We start from the raw sequence: 21,991 nt of genomic DNA, 5'->3' as shown, positions 1-21,991 counted from the left end.
TATACTGTACATAATAAAAGTACAAAACTATCAAAAACTATCAACTGTACGTGTCCTGCTGCTGTTTCTGTTCTTTCTTTTTGCAATCAAAACACAGATTCAGTAGAAACATCTACTGCCAAGTCTATTTTTCTGCTTTTATATTGCGTGTTGTTTTTGAGATTACATAATTGATAAAATAGCTTCAAAAGGCCAAAATTACATTTAAATAGGCTAGGGTTGTTACCAAAACCCCTTTTAAAAGAGAGTCTTATCAAATCCAATTCAGCAGGCTGTTGGTAAAATTGCTATGTTTACATGAAACTGTGATTTTCCCGAGAGAGGGCTGATCGACTTTTGAGGCCCTGCCTTGGCATGTGCTACCTATCTGAGACTATCTAAGCTGCCGATCCATTATTCCTTCCCTTTTTCCCTCTATGTTAATGTCTGTAAATTAACCGCAAAGCATGTTGTACATGTCTTTTTAAGGGTAAACAAGACAAATCTCTTTGACAAATAGAAGACTATCACGTAAAACTGGAATGAAAACATATGCTTGGGATTTTTCAGCACTCAACGCCAGACAACCTTTGAATCATATTTGGTAACTTATTTTTAAACCATAAATGAAACATTCACAGTGTGTATATCATCACAAAATCAATTCAGTAAGTTTAATAAAACATTCACTCACCCTGTGAGTGTAATCACCACATACACCCTAGAAAAAAGAAAGAAAGAAAATCTATTATGCATTGTCCTCTAAGGTAATTTCACAAATTATAAGAAAATTAGCTGCTATTATTTTAGTGAATTTTATGCATGAATTCTACCTTCTCTCCTTTTGGACCAGGTTCACCCTGAAAAAATAAGATTTGAACAAAACACTTAAAATCTATTCAAAACATAATTCATGCATAACATTCCACTGTAAAAACTCCTCTGGTATTATGATAATATATTAATATATATTTAAGCAAATACTTACTGGTACTCCTTTGGGACCACGAGGACCCTGGGAAAATAATCACAATTATAATATGGAGGTGTTACTGGGTTGTCCATGATTATCTTTTCCTGTTTACGACCAACAATGCCAAACCTCTCAGTCATAACAATCACAAAAACAGTTCCTTATAAATTAATTTCTAATGTTGAAAAGGAAATACAAAAAAGGCTAATAGCTAAAATGGAGAGCTTGTATGGAGAGCTTCAGTGGCTGCTTTTAATAAATCATGCCCTCTGAAAAACATGTAACCTGCAGCCTTAGAAATGACAATGGAACTTTAGCAGAAACGTATAAAATAAATATATATATATAAAATCCATCTTACAGTATATTTGTGTAAGCTATGTATTACTTTAAAAGCTCAGTGAGGCATGTTCAAAAGCTCAGCAGGGGCCGTTCAGCTCTGATGCTGTCTTATAAAGGTGTCAATTCGGAAAAGTGCTTCTCTTTTATAGTTTCTAAGCTTGCCGTTTCTCACGATGCTATAAAAGAGAAAACATAGAGGTTGTACTATATTTTATAAGGAATGGTTTTCTATCTGCCCATTGTCTTTCATCACGTAAAAGAAAAATCTTGACTACGTTTTTTCAAGTCGCAGTTTAAGAGGACAGAGCCAACTCAATGTCCTTGTTTTAATACCACATGCGGCTAAAGTCATACAGATATTCACTTAAAAGTTACTTTTGATAAACCCCACTGAATGAAATACAGCCTCTCATCTCTCTCTCTCTCTCTCTCTCACTCTCTCTTGCACACACACAATGCCATTCAGTCACTCTACCCATAAATCAAACTACAAGAGTGTTGTTCTTGTGAATTTATATGGCCATGCTTACAGCCTAGATAAACATCACTGTAACAAGCCATCTTGAAAACAAATGGCTCAACCGGTGAGTTTTATGGACACTGACAAATTTTTCTTTATGACATGTTTTACTTCTTTACATATTTCTCTTTATGATGAATGGTTTTTATTCCAATGGTATTTCATTAGTTAAAGTGAACATGACAGATCTCATTATGTGTGTCCCTTTAAACAAAAAGTATTTAGGTTTGTATTTTAACACTTCAATTAATTCCAGCCAAGGTGTTTTCTTAGGATCACATTTATAGGAAATTGCTTTTGCACTGCATCTCTCAAGCCAGTTAACAATGGTAAGGTAAAATGGTTAGAAAAATACTTACCATATCACCTTTTGGACCATTCTGTCCCTGTAAGATTGGGGGGAAAGGCAAAGGAAAAATATCCATTATCCTTTTTATGTAACACAAATTACTTCATTCTTTGTACACATATCGTTATTGATTTCATGTTCTGTCATGATGACGACAATAGTGAATTTATTACGATAATTGGCATAATTATTATTACCATAATTATCCTCTTCATTGCCAAAATGACCATCAATTACTGCCAAATAATTTGGTACAAGGGTTCGGAGGTTCCAAACCTGCACAAGTGTCAATTACTCAAAGATTTGTAAGGAATGAAGCAAAACTCACGGGTTTCCCGTCCAAGCCGATGGGGCCCTGGAAAAAAGTGAACAGCAGATTGGCGATATTGTGAAGGCACAAAACAGCTCCAATTCTTCTGTCTAGACAAGCTAATATGACAATGTTTATGAAAAAAAAAGGTATTTCCTTGAGTGTCAGGCCAATTTAGAGGTCAAGTGTAAAACGCTCTCTAGACACACTGATGGAACTGTATTTAACTCAGTGTTCTCAATGTGTCCTGCTGAACGGTGAACATGCAGGGTAATAAACACCTGAAAAGGGCCTTTAATATCCAGAGGAGGTAAACAGCCTTTAGATGGGGTTCTAGGACATTTATATGCCTTACTGTGTATATATAGTCTCACAGACTTCTAGAATGACATCTGCACAAGTCTGCTCTACATTTATTCTCACTTACTTGAGTCATTTCCATGTGCACCAATTAAATAAGGGGCCAAGGAACCAGTAGCTAATTGGTGGCTTTTATAAACTCACAACTAAACTGGAAGTTTGTCCAGTTGGCTTCAGACAAAAGTCACTTACCGGAAAGCCTGGAAATCCTCTAGTACCGGGCTGTCCCTGAGGGGAGACAGAAAGAAAAAAGATAAGCAGTTATTTTCTATACGAAAAACATGAGGATTATGTGAACTCGATGAAAGGAGGTCTGTATTGAAAGACGGAGTATTGTTCCTCCAAACTCAGTTGTGTCGTAATTGAGGTTGAAGGACAGGAGCCTTCCTGCTCTGTAGGAAGCACTTTGTGTGGGATGAGGAGACAAAGACAAATAAAGCTCTAAAAACTGACTGAAATTCAACACTGGAAAGAACTAACTGGAAGAAATTAGACTTGTCCTTATTTAATTTGTTAGCCTTGTCTCATTGGCTCTCACATATTAAGTAAATGTCAGTAATCATTAGTGCTACATTCTCCTATGAACAATACTAAGTTTGCTTTCCTGAAAAAACTTTTCCAGCCCTTGGGAAAAGAGGAAGTCATTCAATATGCCTGGCAAAAAAGACTGCGTTGGAGCAACCTGAGAGAAAATTACAAGGAAGAGGTGAACGGAGCTAATGAAGGGGATTGTGTGTCTGGGTCTCAGGTAGTTATTGGAACATGGCTGATTTTCTCTGCCTTGGGAACCTAACGGTCTGGAATAATGGAAGTAGCAGCATGTGCCCCCTCAGAATCACCCAAAACAGGACTGACAACATTCATTTCGTTGGCACAAAAATCTAACAAAATGTAGCAGAAAACAACTGAATACAAGTCCAGTCCAGTCCAGCAAAAAAAAAAAAAATTCCTCTAAACCAAAAATCCACTATGGACACAATCCATAACATTCTTCCGGAGTGACACAACATCAATTTTCTGACTGCAGTCTGATCTTGGAATTAAACCAAGATTAAATATCACTTTCAGTCGTTTTCAGGACAGACACAATTTTTCAAAGTTTATCTTGAACAAAACAAGACAAAAACAAAAAAGACACCTAAGACAAACTGGAGTCCAGTGATACTAAGGAACCTATAAAGGGGATTTTGCTATGTATTTGCTATGTATTATAATTAATGTACTATCTGGCCCTCTAAAGACAAATCATGAAATCATAGCAATAATAATCACAATTAATTAATTGTTTTGATAGCCTCAGTAAGACTGCATGTAATCTATTTCTTCTTTCCTTTTGCGTATTCGAGAATAGCTTGTATTGATGTTGTATCTTTAGAACTTTAAAAAACCTTGGCCCTGATCAGCTAGGACAATAACTGCAAATGTAAAGACAACTCAACACATCATCTAATGATCGCTCTTTTTATTCCCTAACTGCCCCACTTATGTGTGAGAAAGAAACTTTTACCGCCCTATCAGGTCTACCTGCCTAGCTAAAGCAGTCATTTCCGCTGGCCTCTCCACACTTCTGCCTCAAATCAACCTCTGTGACCCTTTTGGAGGTGAGGACAAAGCCTATGCTTTCAGCTCAACTGCTGAAGACATTCCCTTTAAGGCAGCCCTGCGATGAAACTTCACCTGTCACCAGTTCTCTATGCCTGATGTCCACTCTTGACGCCTTATTAGAGGTGATGGGTCAGAGGTATAGGGGAGTGTATAATCAGCAAGCAGAAAAACAGATGTCTGAACAGTCTGACGGCCCTGCCTTAAGAGTGTTTTGGGATGAATGGGGAAACCACAGGACAAAGTTTTTCACGGCATAATCAGCAAGGAAATTGCGCTTCTGACTGCATAACATTACGATTTTGTCTTACTGAGAGGAATGCAAAGAAAGGGAAAGAGTGCCAATTTGGGGACAAGCCCCATTTCACCTGATGGCTGACCACTCATTAACAGATCCAGCACAATCTGCACGTTTAATGTCTGGATTATAATGACAAGGGCTGGGATGTTTTCATTCCTTCTTGCTAATGAAGATGAGATTCCTAATGGGTGTCATTACGTGGGAGTCACAGCCCCAAAATACACTGATGAAGTGTAAGTGCTTCCATACAAGCTGCTATGGGATTCCTGTCCTGTTCGTGCACATTAGAGATCAGGTCTTGATTAGAAGAGATTCATTGGATTTGCTCCACATACAGTAGTGTGCTAGATGATGCTGATCCTGCTTATCTACCCTACGCCATATATTTATCAAGCTCACTTTGGGGTGGTCTGTAAGTTAAGTGCGGGAAGAAAAACAATAGAACAACCTCTTGCCAAGAACTCTTGGAATCATAGGATTGAGGCCAAAAGCTGCTAAAATCTGCACCTCTAACTTGTATCTACTCTGGAGATCTGATATTAGAGGAAGATGATGAAGAGTTTAAGCAGTGACAGAGCAAACACTTACAGGAGGTCCTCGTGGGCCAATGATAGACAGACCTGGCTCTCCTGGTGCTCCCTACGGACAGATAAGAGAGGTAGAAAGACAGTGAGGAGAGGAAGTGACAGAAAAGAGAAAGAATGATATCTACTAAACTACACCTAGTACACAAAGCCAAATGTATCAGTGAATATATTGTATCTGCAGAATAGAACAACCCTTTCTAAAACACCCTATAACATCTGTTTAACATAACTCTTTTGCTAAGCCGCCTCACGGAGAGCGCTTGCATGTGGCTCAGAGGTGAAAATTGTATTTTGGTCTGTAAGTAAAATGTCAGCAGACCCTGGTTCTCATTTCAGAGTCGTAGTTTACATCTTGACAGCGAATTGAGAGGGTCAGGGAGCACTGCTGAGTAAATAGCAAATGGCCCGGCGGGCTGGTTATCTGGCGTAAACTAGGTGATTTGCACGGTGTCGGCCTGTCCGCAGCACTGCACCAAACATCCAAGTGCAATCCCGCAACGCTCTGTGGTCAGACAGGAAAGCTCTCGGGTTTCCTGCACTTTCCCTAATTAGCTCTCTCATGTGAAACACTATCAGGAAGACACCTTTGATGACTCAGCCATCCATCAAATTGTGGACAATTTTTCTGGTTCAATGCCCACTTTATCAGGGGATGAAGGAGTATTTGTTTTAGCACTTTTTTGAGTCACCTACAAAGGTTATTAGAGAGCGAAAGACTGATTTCCAGGTTGTGGAAAAGGAAAGGACTCCTAAGCTTTGCCCCCAAGGTTTATGGTTACCCACAGAATCTTGCAGAGATCTGTGCAACAGGACAACTGAAGATCTAGAGATATCCCTTTGAACAGGCTTACATTACATGCATTTGGCAGCTAGGAAAGGGGACTGGACAAAGAGTCCAAATATAATCAGCCAAAGCAGGAGCAAATTCTGCTGGTATTTAAGAATTGGTCTTACTCGTGAATGATACGATCTAGCTCAACAAGTAATCCTTTCTGTCTAAAGAATACATTGTCTCAAGTTCTGCAGTTCTTGCAAAGTTCAACAAATCAATCACCGATTCGCCTGATTTTCATCCGACTTCAGCTTTCCAACGCAACCACTTATGATTCAACTGAATTTATTTGCTTGAGGACTGAAGCACTAATGCTGCCAGTTTCAGGGCTAGCATGCCCATTTATCTTGATGGGGGTTTGTTTTGATATCTAATGAAGTGAAGTTCTTCACCCAAAATTTGTTGGGTCAAGACTTACCCTTTCTGGAAGGTAAAACATGACCGCACTTAAAAAGAGGGGATAAAAAGTAAACCCCTGAAACAACAAGGGAAGCCCACTGATTACTCTGGACGAGAATCAGGTGGGTCTTTCCAAGGTCGTATATTGTCTTCTTCTTTACTTGTCGGCCCGGTGGTCACATCACTATTTATTTCCCTTCCAAGTTCTTTTGAACCACACTGTTTTGCTGGCAAGTGAGGATAACTATCCAGAAGTTTCACTACTTTTCTGTGATGGTGAAATGAAGAATATGTTTCTCCTCACATTGCTTGTTCGGCCTCACAGATTACATATCATTCCAGCTCGATGAAGGGACGCCGCAGAACTGCTGGCTTGTACAAACACTGAGCGAAGCTGCCAAATGGGACTGGTTTAAGAATGGCTCAAACCACATTTGCCACAACGGGAACTGAAGCTCAATGTACTAAATTCAGTTTAGAGTGCTCAGTCATACCAAATACAGACTCGAAGAGACTTCTAGTGACTACATAACATTTGGATAGTTTTGGACGTGTCCCGAAGTGGTTGGATTTCGTAAGCTGCTCCATTCCAAACATCTCTTTGTCTAGAGTGGGGAGTCTTAAAACTTCAGAGCGCTCCAAGAATAAACACAGGTAATCCAAGCATTGTGGGAAACGTCTTCCGAATGTGACCCCCAAGGCCTTTCAAAATAAAGCCTGAAGCCTTTCTGATATAAATCACGATACCTGTGCACTTTGTGCAATGGATTCAGGTCGCCCCCCCCCACACCCGCATCAACACAGCCACCCACAGTGAGAGAGTCTCAATTTTGCACATGCAGGCCGACGTCCTGCACTTACCTTCTCCCCCAGGTTTCCCTTTAAGCCCTGGTCAGTCACAGCAGACACAGTCACATGCACAGTGAGAAGGAGAGAGACAGAGAGAGGAACCAGGGTTAGCGAGGTTCTGAGAGGACACAGGCATGCAGCAGCCTGAGACGGAGTGTTTGGAGGTTGGGGAATGGGACACACTGGCGTACTGGAGCATTTTTGGTTGTTGAGGGGTGGAGGCTACAGGGGAACGGAAGCACTGGAGTGTTACACTGCTGGCCTGTGGGGAGTAATGGATAGTAGATGAGGGGGCTGCTAACTTTTCTCACAGACAGACTGGTCAGTGGAGGAGGTTGGAGGGGGGTGGAGGGTGGGTTGGGATAAGCCATGAAGAGTGAAAAAACGCTTCCTGTGAGAATCTAAAGGAGCACAATGTAGCTTTACACTGGGTGAAATATGGAAAACTCAGCTTGGGGCTCACAGTTTGAGCTGAATGCTGCTGACTGCTTTTAGGTAGGGATTGTTTTTCAAGAGAAAGCATTAGGGTGAGCTTAGAGTATGCAACTATACAAGGGTCAAGATTCTGGAATGTCTCCTTTGAGGACAATGCAGTTTTATCGGTTTCTTAGTGAAAATGTTTAAGGAAGAGTAGCTGCTACGCTCCAGGGGGACATCTAAATGACTATGTGGATTTTGGATGACCCTGATTTCTGTTGCAACACATCATGCATTGTGCTAAACTGAAAAATGGCCAATTCCAAATGCACAAATCTTATGAATGAGGAGGTAAAATAGAGCTCACAGCTCTGTCTGTGGTTTTCAAATCTGTTTCTCTCGTCTTGAATATATACATATTGTCCTCTCTGTGGATATATATCCAAAACTTTTCTTCCAAGATCTCCTCTAGGTTTGGCTGTGAATTTTACCTTCTCAGCATGTAGAGTGTATCTGATAAGAAAAAGAGCTTTTTTGAGGTCTATTTTCTATTTAAAGTTCAACAAGTAGATCATTTTTACATGACTGAGCAGCCAAGACAAATTGAGTAATAAGGAGTGAGAATTTCATCAAATGCAGCCAGAAAGAACTCTGTTCTTCAGCCCTCGTTCAAATGTGACAGGGAAATATTTCAGACTTCTCAGTCAGACATTTCCTTAACTATCAATGGTGGCGATGAAGTGGAAACCATTTTCTGGCTGAATAAATAAGATATAGCTCTTAGTTTATATAATACAGTTGTGCTGAAAAGCTGAAATGCTACATTAAACATTTGGAAGAAGTTAATGTGAAAGCGTGTGAATGCTTACATTCACAGTGCAAGCTAAAACAGGTCAAAACGAACTAGAATTACAACCAATGATACCGGATGTTGTATATGACATACTTTAGCAATTAAATCAAACATTAATATTGTCCAATCTGACTTGATAGGATCAATATGGACTTTGGCATAAATGATTGTTGTAAAAGCAAAGGTGTCGTACAGTTAGCTACAAATGTTTAGCTTTAAATGATGGCATGCCACTGAGGACTGATGACCAATTATTCAAGACTACAGCGATATACTACAGACTACCTTGCTGGGCTTAGTGCATATTATCAAATCACTCACCATTCTTCCAGGAATGCCCATTGATCCTTTGTCTCCCTAGTGGTCAATGCAAAGTTAAAAGGAAAATCAGGAACAATAAATCTGACAGACTGAATCTCTACAATCTGCAGTTACTCCCACTACCGCTACTGACTAAATGACATTCAGCCACATGTTTACATGATATGGCTATGAAAAGTTAGTAATGTTAAGCTGACCAGTGAGACGCCAACTAAATGTCTATATTACTAAACATTCACCTACTGGTAAATTGAAAGCTGATGATGCAGGCATGCCAAAGACTTCAAAAGCTAAAAGTCAACTACTTAAGAATTTGAAATGAAAGCAGTCAGACAACAAGCTCCATCAGTGATTACATGGTCCCAATGAAAGCATGGGGTTGACGCAGCAAACTTTTTTATTAGGGCCATTTCACAGTGCTTGCATAAGATGATGTTTGCTACCTGACCATATCAAATATGATAAAGTGACTGAAAATGTTTGGGAGCATGACAGTTTGTTTCCTGTTGGAAGGGTTTAAAAGAATAGTGCACCTAAAAATGAAAATCCTGTCATCATTTATTCAACAGTATGTCACTTTAAATCTGCATGACTTTCTTTCTTCCACTGGAAAACTTGTTTTTTCATAGTTCTTTCCATGCATTTACAATGCACAGAAACTGAAGCCTTCAGGCTTTAAACAGGATGCAAAAGCACCATAAAGGTATCATGATCAATGGAATCAACAATGGAATGTTCTCCTTTTAAGTTCCAAGGAAAGCCTACGGATTTAGAACAACATGAGTCCTAAAGGATGACAGATTTTTATTTTTTTTTTTGGGTGAAATATCCATTTAACAACAATAAACTATGAAAACAACCCATTCTATCATAATTAGCTATCCACACTGAAACATCCCTTTAACTATGGAGAAAATCCCCAGAACATATGGGAAATGTGTGAGAAGTAACCTGAGATCCTGATATAATAAACAGCCCTAAGGATTCACCATTTGTAGTCCTGGACTAATGCTTTTCCAAAAGTTTTACACTATTTAACATGACCATAAACTCCAGCAATGTTGAAGTGACTTATTATGCAAGGCTGTATTCCTACAGCTGTTTTTATTTGCATTCTTAACGTTGCAGGTCAGTGTATTAGAAGGGCTGGGAGCGTTGACAGCTTGCTGACGACTCACTCAAGTGGGGTGGGGGCAAAACCCCATCAGAAGTCAACAAAACATTTGCTAAAACAGCGACTGAGCTCATGGACTGTAGCTTTGCAGGTGTTTTATAAGTTTCAAAGCTGTTAAGATAAAGATTCCAACATCAGAAGTGTCCATTTAGTTAGCCTTTAGAGTTAATTCACTGCCTGTCGCTGAAGGTCTCAAGAGGAAAGTCACTTGACTGAATTCTCTTGGCTCTGTCCAAGGTGCTGACTTGAGATAAACTTAATACTACCTTATGGCATTAATTAGTCATACTGTGAACTTTTAGTATAACTATAATGTAAGTATATTTAAGTATAACTTATTTAATAACTGCAGACATATAGATCTAGAGCTTTAAATTAGAAGTACACTGTAAAAAAAAGAATTGTTGGTTTAACTTAATAAAGTAAATTACATAGTTGCCTTAAGATTTTGAGTTCATTGAAATAAAACATTTGAGTTAATAAAATGAAGGCGATTGGTTTAATCAACAGGAACTCAAAATATTATGTTATCTGAACTACATTAATTATCTAAGTTGTGATTGCTGTAATAATAAATTATGAAAATAATTCTTTACAGTGTAGCTTGATAAAGTACAATAAAAAGACTTATCCAAATGAACCCCAAAGTACTTAACTACAAATCAAAATTGTTAAACAGCCATATATACACGCCAATGTGCCTCAAAGCTTAAATATACAAACCACAAGTATTCCCTAATAGTTCAACAGAGCGTGAACGCCAATATCAATATTTTTTTGAAGAACTAATCTAATGGACACATTTTGTGTAAAATACTTGCCACCCTCCCCTTCCCACCCCTACCTTCCATCCTACAAAAATACAAAATTTCATCTCATTTCCTTAGGTTGCAATCAATCAAAAGCTTTGGCAGGGGGATCACATTCACATTTTGACCAGACCTGTCAACAATTTAAACAAAACGTACACAAAAAAGATTTTATGGCAAAGTTTCACAAGAAGAGCTGTCATGTGTGATGGGGGTTTGTAGGTTATAATTGGCAGGTAGGGATAGAGTTCACATACTGTATAAGATGGGCTTCTTCTAACATGCCATAATGAAAGACAGATGTGTTTGAGTTTTAGTTAGTAATATTAAAATTACAGCAGAAATTCAGAAGAATGGATCCAGACAGACACCAAAGGGCCAGAGAGAACACAATCATGTATAAAATACAATGAGTCTCATTACATTAAGCCTAGCTTAGCTTATCTGGTTTGGGGCGATATTCAGTGGGGTTCAAAAGTCTGAGACCACTAGTGCACCACTCTGGAGTCATATCTACTTTGATGCTTTTTCTACATTACAAATTATACTATAGCTTAACAGTGGAGTGCACACGTTTGTGTAAAACATGCTGATCTTGTTCTCCAGCATGATTTGAAAATGATCTAAACAGAAAGATCTCAAGTGGAAGCAAGATCATTTGACTGTTTGTAAAAAAGGTTCACATTAACAATGTCATACATTTATTTATCTAATAAGCGAACAAACAATATTGCAAAATCTAAAATAATTATTTTTACATCATAACTCTTCTTGGTTTCATTTTTTTTTTTTTTTCAAATTCCTAAATTTTAAAATACAGTATATAAAAAATACAGATATACAATGTAGTCATAAACTGAATGCTTTCCACTCCACTGTATATTGGCATTATTAAGAATCAAAACCAGCTAAATATACTCTCATACTCTTAACGTAATACATTGGTTGTATATTCTCAGTCCCTTGGTTAAAAGGTGGTCTCAGTGTGTCCTAATAAAGAAGCTGTATATGAATAGCTGCAACATAAATAATGTAGTATTTTTCATATTAATGTTTTCTGGTACAATTTTTCAATACAGCTTCTTAAAAATAAGACACTACTAGAGAAATGTAAAGTGCAAGAAAACCAAACAAGACAGAAAGACAGATAATAGGACACGTTATGAGACAGTTACCGGAAAGCCTGCTCGTCCAGGTGGACCCTGAAAAAGGGGCGAGAGAAATGGGTACAGAATAAAGAAAGAACCAGTCAACATTACTGATTAAGAAGAACACAACATCCTGCCAAGCCATAATAAAATTCAGTCTGCTTTTACAATGATGTTGATTTCAATATTGAATAATGAAAACAATTTTAGTGATCCAGCATTTAATTTCATTGTGGCAAGGCTCAAAGGTAGCAGCAGGAAAACACTCCAAAGAAGCATTCCACAAATGCAAACACCATCAAATGCTTTTATATCAGAATTTTCTTTGGACCCCAGAAAATCTTTTTTTAATATAATGACATGTTTATTTTTATTTAATGACTTTCAACTTGCACAAAAAAATCATTTTAATCTATATTTTTCCAGTACAAAATACAATATAAACATTCTTAAAACAAGATAAGTTACTCCAGAAGAAACAAACACTGTATAAGGTATTAAAACAATCTTTCAGAGAATATTTCTTTAATTAAGTTGAATTTTTTAACCCCACTGGCATTTTTTAAACATCATTAATTATAAATTTAGTGATGAATAATAATAATAATAAACATGTCCATGAGTCAATATATAAAAATGTTTTTAAAATATTATAAAGACAATTATATATATATAATATTTTTAAAATATTTCCTGAAAACAAGTCGGATTATCTTATGCATTTTTTCCCTGTAAAATATCTTCATTAAGGGTGTTTATATAAGTACTGGAAAAGAAGACAAAATACTAATTTATTTCATTGCGAAAGTCAATTCAGTTCATGTCATCACTAAACACGATTGATTTCAGTATATTTCATAAGCATTTAGTGCTAGCATGAACAATGAATAGTACCACATGCCTGATTAAAAAAAGATGTTCATTAAGAGGCCCGAGCATGCATGAAACTGTTTCACAGATGAAGGTGCTGGCTGAGAATCCTTTATATCATGCTTGACTTGAGAGTCGATTGAGGAGATCGCTCTGGTTTAAATCAAATAAGTCCACTTCATTCACTGTGCGCTAATCCGCTGTGAAAAAAATGATTTTTTTTCATTGCAGAGGTTTAGTGGTAAAAACCTGACAGCTGTTTGATCATTTAAAAGGGGGGTATAATGCTATTTCATGTTTTCTGACTTATTTACACAGTTAAAGAGTTGGATTCTCATGCTAAACATGGCCAAAGTTTCAAACTTCAAGTATGGCGCTGTGTGATGTCAGATAGGTCGGAATTCCTTGTACGGACACTTCTCCCAGAAGAGCATGCACGCACAGGTTGACCAGAGCGAGAGAGCAAGAGCACGCCCATCAACACGCGTTCGGCTTTAGGGACGCTGCACAGGTCACAGGACTTCACAAAATCACTAATGTCACCAAAGAAGTGTGTTTTTGGTTGTCAGGGAAAGATAACCTTGCTTCCCAAAGAACCCAGCGTTAAGTGGAGCTGAGAGTTTTGTGCTCATGCATTACATTGAGGTACTCTCGATATTTGTTATTAAAATAACTGTAGAAACTGATAGTTGCAATCACTTTTTTATTGGTTAAAATGAATGGAGAATATCTTGTGCTTTTCCGTGGCTGCTCGAGCCCTCAGGATCAGCGCTTATAGTTTCATTAACAAGGCCCAGTTCTACGCTGGATTTACAGATCGTTTGAAACTGAAAGATGGAGCGATCACAGCGATAATGATCCTGGTCATGAGTCGGAACCGCAGGTGGTGAGTAAAACTGCTTCAAATGTCTGTTTTATTGGCAATAGGCGCCTAAGTGCATATAGTGTAAACAACACGAACATAGTGAATTCATAAATTCATTATTCATCATTCCCTATACGCTATATTCATTATAGTGATTCAAAAGTTATCCAGGGATAATGTGATGGAATATTGTGTGTGTTTAAATACATTTGTTTAGCTGACCATTGATAGCTTGCAGACGATCGCTACTCAAAAGCTGCGCATGCTTGTGACAGCTCGTCACTCTTTAGCTCAGCTCACACGGCACGCCTCCAGGCGCTCAGCTGTTTTCGGAAAGACTCGGTATAGCGTATGTTTCTTAAGACTTTTTGGAGATATGAAGGATGCACTACTACTCTATAGGTACTCAAGATTAACATGAGATTGGCAGAAACTGTGTGTGAAATAAAGATCCTTTAAATAAAGATCCTTTCTGTTAAGACCACCGTGAGACTCTTCATTATCTGATAATGCACTGATAGTGCCTGTGGAAGTGCATACTAGTGTGTGTGTGTGTGTGTGTGTGTGTGTGCATGTGCCTGTGCGTGTAATGGCTTTCCTCTTGGACTACAGTGTGGAGAGGGAAGCCATTTATCAAGCCTCAGCCCAGGGGAGGAAACCATTGCAGACAGACAAAAACATCCATGGCACTATCTTCTGTCTGTACGCTTTGATATGACTATATACATAAAAAAAAAAAAAATTCAAACCCCTTGAAACAATTTAAGAAAATTTTTGTTTCTTGTGTTGTTTTATTTATGCAGAAAAAAATTTGTAAAACACATGATTGAAAAACCCAAATGTGTATGTGTGTACCAGGTAAACACTACATTATAAGGACCCCACAAGAAAAACAGCTTATAAATCACATAGAATGATGGTTTGGGAAATGTAAAAATGCAGATATTTTTCCGTGATGGGTAGGTTCTATATTCTACACTTTGTACAATATGAAAATCATTATGTCTATGGAAATTCCCCATAAAAAATGAAAACCCACATTTTTTTTAACTGACAATAAAAAAATTTCTTTAGCACCAAATCAGCATATTAGAATGATTTCTGAAGGATCATGTGAACATTCAGCTTTGTATCACAGAAATAAATTACATTTTAAAACATATTTAAACAGAAAATAATTTATTGCATTACTCCATTAGACTTTACGGAATTTTTACACCCCTTTAAAGAGTCCAAAAAGGGAAAAGATTACTATTTTGTATTTAAGTAACTGGGCAATCACAAAATTCCAGCTCGCTTTAAATGCAATGTGTATCACTGCTGAAATGTGCATGGGAAACGATGAAAGAACGTTAATAGGATATATAGGTTCAAAGGTCGTAGACACACATGTAAGGTATACGAGACCTGGACGCAGCTGGAAGGTGTTTATAAGCGGCAGTGTGTAGAGAAAGGAACAGATCTCCACTGGATGTAGCTGCCATTAGGAATGTGTATAGTGGTCTATGGTGCATACGAGTGAGCTGGTTTGCATGTGCCGTGTATATATGAACGTGTTGAAGTACGCATAGCAGGTCCAAGGTGCAGACCCAGGTGGTGAGTAGGAGCAGGCCACTGTGGCCTGCTGGGTGCTGCTCAGGCCAGCCCAGAGGAGTGTCTGGCGAGGTCAGAGGTCACCCACCGGAAGAACACTTCATTTGAGATCCACGGTAGCAGGGCACATGTGGCTCTCATTTAGCCCACAGCGCTGCTGGGTAAATGAAGGGGCACCCCAGTGTAAAACAGGGGTGACCGCTTCCCAAGAGCGCAGCATTACATGGATAAGAGATATTCAGCAGACAAAAGCCATTCTGAGTATGGAGAAATGCTGAGTTCATAAAGTACAAGTACCCAGGGAAAACTAATTTAATTATGCTGTTCTTTAAAACAAACCAGCATAAAGTATTGTGATATTTTATATCACAATACTGTTTCGATATCATCATGCCAAGAATTTGTATATTTAGTTTTTATATTAATATTTTTGAAGAGGCTTACTAACGCAGCTCAGAACATGCCTACTTCCCTAGTAGGGCTGCATGATTTATCGCGATTAAACCGCACACGATTTGGCAAAGGCTGCAATTATTTTATGCAAAGCTTGACAGAGCTGTACTGCTCTTTGATCAGTAGTAAATGCTTCTCCATCAGAAAGCCTGAGGGCGCTCTTGTGCAGAAACTCCAAATATGCCCTGCCATAGAAGTAGATAACACACGTCATTCCAGGAAATCCCTATGGGCATGCGATTTCAGACGCAATGCGATTTCAGATGCAATATTGTGGAGGTCAATGCATGCTTGATTCTTTCTATTCAACCAAACACAAACAGACTCACCCTAAGAATATAATCGCACAAAGCGCTGAAATCCAATGCAGGTGAATAAGAAACAATTGTGTAAAGGATTGCAAAATCACAACTTGCATTAAACATAAATGATATAATACTGTATCACCAGGCCCCTGCTGATTCCCAGCCCTATTTTCAAGTGTTTCACCCCTAACGTTCAGCATGTGCTTGACATGACCATTGCAATGTTCCACAGGAGTTTTCAACACACTAACGAAGGTGTTTTCTGTCAATTTAAACTGTTTCGTGTCACTACTAATTGTTTAAGGCTGGGTTGGGCCAGCAGTGCCTCCAAAAGTGGGCAAAGGGCTATGCTCCTGTGAGGTGACCTGTGAAGAACCCCAGACTATTATGTATTTAAACTTCTCAAAGTATTCACTTTCAGTGCACAGGAAAAGGCCAATTTGGTGAAGTTTACAATTGCCATCACATCAGTAAGAGCGTTGTCTTAGTGTTCTTGTTGGATAACCTACAGTATAACACTCTTCTAAGAATTTCCATAGGTCAGTGTAATGGGACGGCCCTCTAGGACCATTGATCAGGGACCAGGCTTGCCAAACGCCCTTTACTGAAAACAAACACTGTAGTTAAAGACCTACTGACACTGATTGCCAATAGATCACCAAACTTGTTTAAAGAAGACTGACTTGATTAAAAGAATTCACTAACTATCTCTAAACATTCTTACTTAAACATTAAGTTGATACTTCTACTGTTGTCAAGTCAGTTAACATACTGTGTGCGTTGTTTGACAGTACTTTCACCTGCCTTTCAGTTGTTCTCAATTTGCCTTCAATTTATGGGTAATACGAGCAGGTGTTGAAATGTTTGTATACTAATTCGTGTTTTTTGGGTCCTGGAACCTGCTCACCCAAAGGGATATTTATTGCTCAGAGACTTAAAAGAACAGTTCACCCCAAAAACTAAAATAAAAGTGAGTGAAAGGGAGAGGGGAAACGCTCATTTGAGCTTCAACAATCACACAAGCCTAAAAAGTGGGCTATTCGTGAAGACACGTAATGTCAGATTTGAGGTTCAATGATAATGAACATCACTGATTATTGAATTTGTAAACCTGAATAAGCTGGCAAGACTCAAAAAATTTGAGGTAATCAGTTATATTAGTTTTTACATTAGTAAGCACAACTGTCAGATTTCAATTTTGTACTTGTACTTTCAACTTGAAATTTTTGAGTAAGTTGATTCATACATTTAACTTAAAATTATCACGTAATCTCAACCCCTTTTAGGTAATTCAGCAAATGCTAACTGGTAACACAATGCTTTGATAACATTCGCATAGCAATTTCTGAAAGAGTACGGCAATATAGAAGGTTTATGATAAACTTGTTCTAAAATAAGCTCATGCTCCACTCGTCATCATGATGGTGACCCCCAAAAAAACCCACATTACAGAAACTCTTCCAAATTGGGATAGCAAAGCATTAAACACTACTAAATAGCCCACTTACTATTAATCTTGCACAAAAAAACATTATATAAAACTTTTAAGTTTTTCTAAATTAAAAGAAACAAGTTCATAAAACTCAAAACAATTAAACAATTCAGATTACTTAAAATGTGTCAGTTTTGTGAACTCAAAAGAAACAGAAAGATCTAAATTCTCAAGTTAATTTGATTGAACTAATTTGTTTCATTTGAGTTTGCCCTACTCAAACCAATTAATTATTTTGAGCGTTAGGGTTTACAGTGAGGGAGATTCTGGTCACACTTTATATTAGGCATCTTTAAGTACTGTTACAAAAAAAAAACATTTTAGGTATGTACTTATTGCATTCATAATGTATTGCAAAACACTTCTGCTGCTATTGAGGTGGGATGCGGGTAAGGTTAGGGACTGTTTTGGTGATATGGGTAGGCTAAATGGTGGGTTAAGAAAATGTAAACAGAGTAAACATACTGTAGATGTAAATACAGAAATTAATTACAGCTGTAAATACACGCAGGTATTTTTATTTATATAAAAACACAATAAGGGCACTGTATAAAATTATTACTTGAAATGTTACTACATAGTAGGTAAAGACACCTAATATAAAGCAGGATTGAGTTTCTTAATTGGGTGAACTATATGATAATTTATGGAGAATCTAATCTAATGATTGCGGACTTCGGCATCCTGGCAAATCTGAGACAGTGATGTCTTCTAAAACTTAAGAGGAGAAATGTGAGATTACTGGAGTCTTTTTTTACAGTAGGTTTCAGCAGGAGTCTCTTCGTTTACTCTCATTGATTTCTAGAAGAAACAGTTAAAGAGACCTTATTTGTAATTTGTCTTTTCTGTGGGGAGTGTTTGTCTGTGGCTGCTGTTATTTCATTAATCATTCAAGCTCAACCTTCTCCCTCTTACTGCAGCTGTCCAACCGCACCTAATTTTATACCACCTAACTCTCTTTTCTCCTCTACTATATATATTTCTCTTGACCTTCTTTCTCAATATAACCTCATTCAGCAACATTAGCCCTCAAAAGACATATTAAGTTGAACATACTGTGTCTACCAATGCTGTCGTCTTCTATATTAGTGTCTGACCAAATTCCCAACGTCCAAGTGGCAGAAGAAAACAATGATGTGTCCAAGATAATGCCATGCGATTTAAAGGTGAAGTGTGTAATTTGCGGCACTATAGCGACACCAAACAAAATTGATGATTGTTTTAACACAAGTCTCCTGAACACTCTCCCTCTATGTCATTGGATGCACAAACAGATAACCCCACCTTAAACTCACATTATTGGTTGAATTAGTGTTGCTAGGTTGGGCCTAAAACAAACAGAGCAATTTTGATAGAGCCACAGAATCTCTGCAAAATGAGAAAGCTAAATGAAAAACTTCCACACTTCACCTTTAACACAAAACAAAAGCTCTTCTTCTGACAGATGAAAGTGTGGGTTTGTTTATATGTGTGGCGGAAGGATACGTAACTAACAGTTTTCATAATGTGAATGAAGTTGTGTAATCAGCACACCATCAGCAGTGACAATAAGGAAACACATGAAAGATAAATTCACTCTCAAAACAAACACAAATACACAGAAAGCCACAGAGTTTGGGTCACATTACCACAATCCAGTCAACAAAGGGACGTCTACTTACAGGAGGACCTGCAATAAAAACAGAGAGAAACAGAGATTAGTCATTCTGAAAAACAAAAAAGAAAATCATCTTATTTGGATCATGTGCACATTACATCAAACATTTCACATTGACTGATTTTATTTCCCAATGAACAGGAAAAAACGTCACGCAAGTCTGAATTTCCGAACTCCAACCAGAATCCGAAGTGGGTGTTCTGGCTGTTCAGCCCAGTATGAACTGATGAACACCGCCTTCAATATTTCTCTTACCGTAAGACAATCTCTGAGGAAGAATATAGCTCATACGCAGGTAGTTTAACAAAGTGCGTCACAGCACTTAAATTAAGCGTTAAAAATATGTTTATAATTTAGTAGATGACATGATTGAAAAGCTCTCTGTGGGAAAGTGCAGCTTGTCTCCAGCATAAGGATGAGCAGCCAGTCCACCAAGCAACAGACCACTGAGAACTGAGTGGGAGAATAAGCCACATCACTGGAAGACTGCCTACACAGATAAATCACACCCCTGTTCTGCGCACGCGAACCCCACCCAGACATCACAAACTGTCCATCTCCTTCATAACTAATGCTAAATCATACACTAGCAGCGTAATAAACAGTGGAAACAGATTTCATTAACATCGTTAGTCAAAAAAAGGTTAAAAACATAGTTTTCCCGAGTGATTCCAATGGAAAATGCGGAATAGATTAAAACCGTGGGGAAAATATGTTAAATGAAACTAGGATTTCTACACTGGTCCCACTTTATATTAAGTGGCCTTAACTATTATATAATTACATCAAAAAATAAGTACAATGTACTTGTTGGGTTCATATTGAATTGCAAAACACATTTGCAGCTATGGAGGTGGGGTACGGGTTAGGGAAAGCTTTGGTGGTGTGGGTAGGTTTAAGTGTAGGGGTAAGGGTTAAGGGATGTGTGACGAGCAGGGCGGGCGAGAGCCGTGAGGGAACGGCGCGAGGCCGGTGACGCGAGTGATAACGAGTCTCTCACGGAGGAGCTCCGGAGGAATAAAAGGAGGAGTGACATCAGTGAAGGACGAGAGAGGACCAGGCCTGGACTTTATTTTATGTTTTATTATGTTTGTGTGGCCGGCAGACGTCCGCGAGGGTCTGCCGGCATTACTTTCGTTTTGTTCTTTGTTTATTTTGAATTAAAGTTTTGTTGAACGTTCGCCGGTTCCCGCCTCCTTCTTCCCACAACTACTAACCGTGTTACATTGGTGCCGAAACCCGCGAGGAAGGAGGGACATGCTGTCGGAAAGCCCTCGCTGCTGAGGGGGATCGCGGTGCTGCGGAGTTCGGGCAGCGCGGGAGAGGGAAGACCGCGAGAGGCTGCCCGAGGCGGTGGTGCTGGAGCTTAGTGAAAGGTGGGACGGAGAGCTCGAGGCCGTGCCCCTGGGACAAGGTGGGGTGGTTGCCGTCCAAGAGGGAGCGGAGGAGTCGCCGCCGTTCGCCGTGGGCCGGAGCCTGCTGCCGTCCGCCATAAAGGGGAGGAGCAGGGAACGGGGGACTCGCTGCCGGCTGCCCTCAGTCGGAGGAGCCATCGCCGGCCGCCAGGAGGAGAGCCTCTTGGCAGGCTGAGGACCGAGCGGCAGTGTGTCGGGGAACCGGACCAAGAATTTTTTTTTTCTTTCTTTTTCCTCTCTCCCCTCTCTCGTCCTGTCGCTCCCCTTGCTTCCGTCTCCTTTCTCTCGTCTCGTCTGTCCTTACCCCCAGGTGCTGCGGCCGCCGAGACAGGCCCGGGGGGGAGTAAGCGCAGTCGCGGGAGTACCCCCCGGCCTGCGAAGGGCGATGGGGGTATGTGACGAGCAGGGCGGGCGAGAGCCGTGAGGGAACGGCGCGAGGCTGGTGACGCGAGTGATAATGAGCATCACCTGCGAGGCGTGCCGGCCTCGAGTCTCTCACGGAGGAGCTCCGGAGGCATAAAAGGAGGAGTGACATCAGTGAAGGATGAGAGAGGACCAGGCCTGGACTTTATTTTATGTTTTATTATGTTTGTGTGGCCGGCAGACGTCCGCGAGGGTCTGCCGGCATTACTTTCGTTTTGTTCTTTGTTTATTTTGAATTAAAGTTTTGTTGAACGTTCGCCGGTTCCCGCCTCCTTCTTCCCACAACAACTAACCGTGTTACAGGATGGGTCAACAGTATAATTATAAATGTAATTACAGAAATTAATTATGGATGTAATTACATGCAGGTGTTTTTAAAATATAAGTACAATGTAAAAACATGTATGTACACAATAAGTGCATTGTATCAAATAATTAATTTAAATGTAAGTACATAGTAGTTAAGGCCACTTAATATAAAATGGGTCCTCTACACTCTTATTGGTTGCTAAAAGCATAATATACTTCAGTATGTAATGTACACGCAAGTGTGAGGGATGTGAGAATTTTGTGAATAAAGTTGTTTGATTTCTGTAGAAATCTGTGGAGTTCTGAGGGGGTAGATTCATGTGCATCTGGTCATAAGATTAGTTGCATTCAAAGGTTTGGTTCTTTAATGTTATCATGTGGGCTTAGAAGGATATCTTGGCTTTGAACAAACAAATGATGCAGGTTGATTAAGATTAGTTAGATAGCCATATATTAATGCATTATAAAAGTTCATGCATTATTA

At 39.0% G+C, this 21,991-nt stretch overlaps 1 protein-coding gene across 21 annotated transcripts in view; it reads right to left on the bottom strand.

The window, feature by feature from the left end:
• The window catches only part of LOC137020427 (collagen alpha-1(XIII) chain-like), a 58,478-nt gene extending 43,487 nt beyond the window's left edge, over positions 1–14,991 (bottom strand). For 5 of the 21 annotated variants that reach the window (XM_067385965.1, XM_067385955.1, XM_067385974.1 and 2 more), the window contains exons 1-10: positions 12,153–14,980; positions 8,995–9,030; positions 7,416–7,442; positions 5,325–5,375; positions 3,026–3,061; positions 2,492–2,518; positions 2,174–2,200; positions 968–994; positions 813–839; positions 674–700 (exon numbers count right to left, since the gene is read on the bottom strand). In XM_067385965.1, coding sequence (XP_067242066.1) covers positions 674–700; positions 813–839; positions 968–994; positions 2,174–2,200; positions 2,492–2,518; positions 3,026–3,061; positions 5,325–5,375; positions 7,416–7,442; positions 8,995–9,030; positions 12,153–12,233 — 366 coding nt within the window. In that variant the 5' untranslated portion in view covers positions 12,234–14,980. Of the gene's footprint in view, positions 1–673; positions 701–812; positions 840–967; positions 995–2,173; positions 2,201–2,491; positions 2,519–3,025; positions 3,062–5,324; positions 5,376–7,415; positions 7,443–8,994; positions 9,031–12,152 lie in introns of all 21 variants that reach the window. The other 16 variants (XM_067385959.1, XM_067385963.1, XM_067385957.1 and 13 more) reach the window with 11 other exon arrangements.
• Between the last annotated feature and the right edge of the window lie 7,000 nt (positions 14,992–21,991).

This window comes from Chanodichthys erythropterus, chromosome 5 (genome assembly GCF_024489055.1).
Source record: "Chanodichthys erythropterus isolate Z2021 chromosome 5, ASM2448905v1, whole genome shotgun sequence".
Lineage (NCBI taxonomy): Eukaryota > Metazoa > Chordata > Actinopteri > Cypriniformes > Xenocyprididae > Chanodichthys > Chanodichthys erythropterus.
Note: the sequence above shows the minus strand (reverse complement) of the source record. Positions and strands in the feature narration are given on the sequence as shown.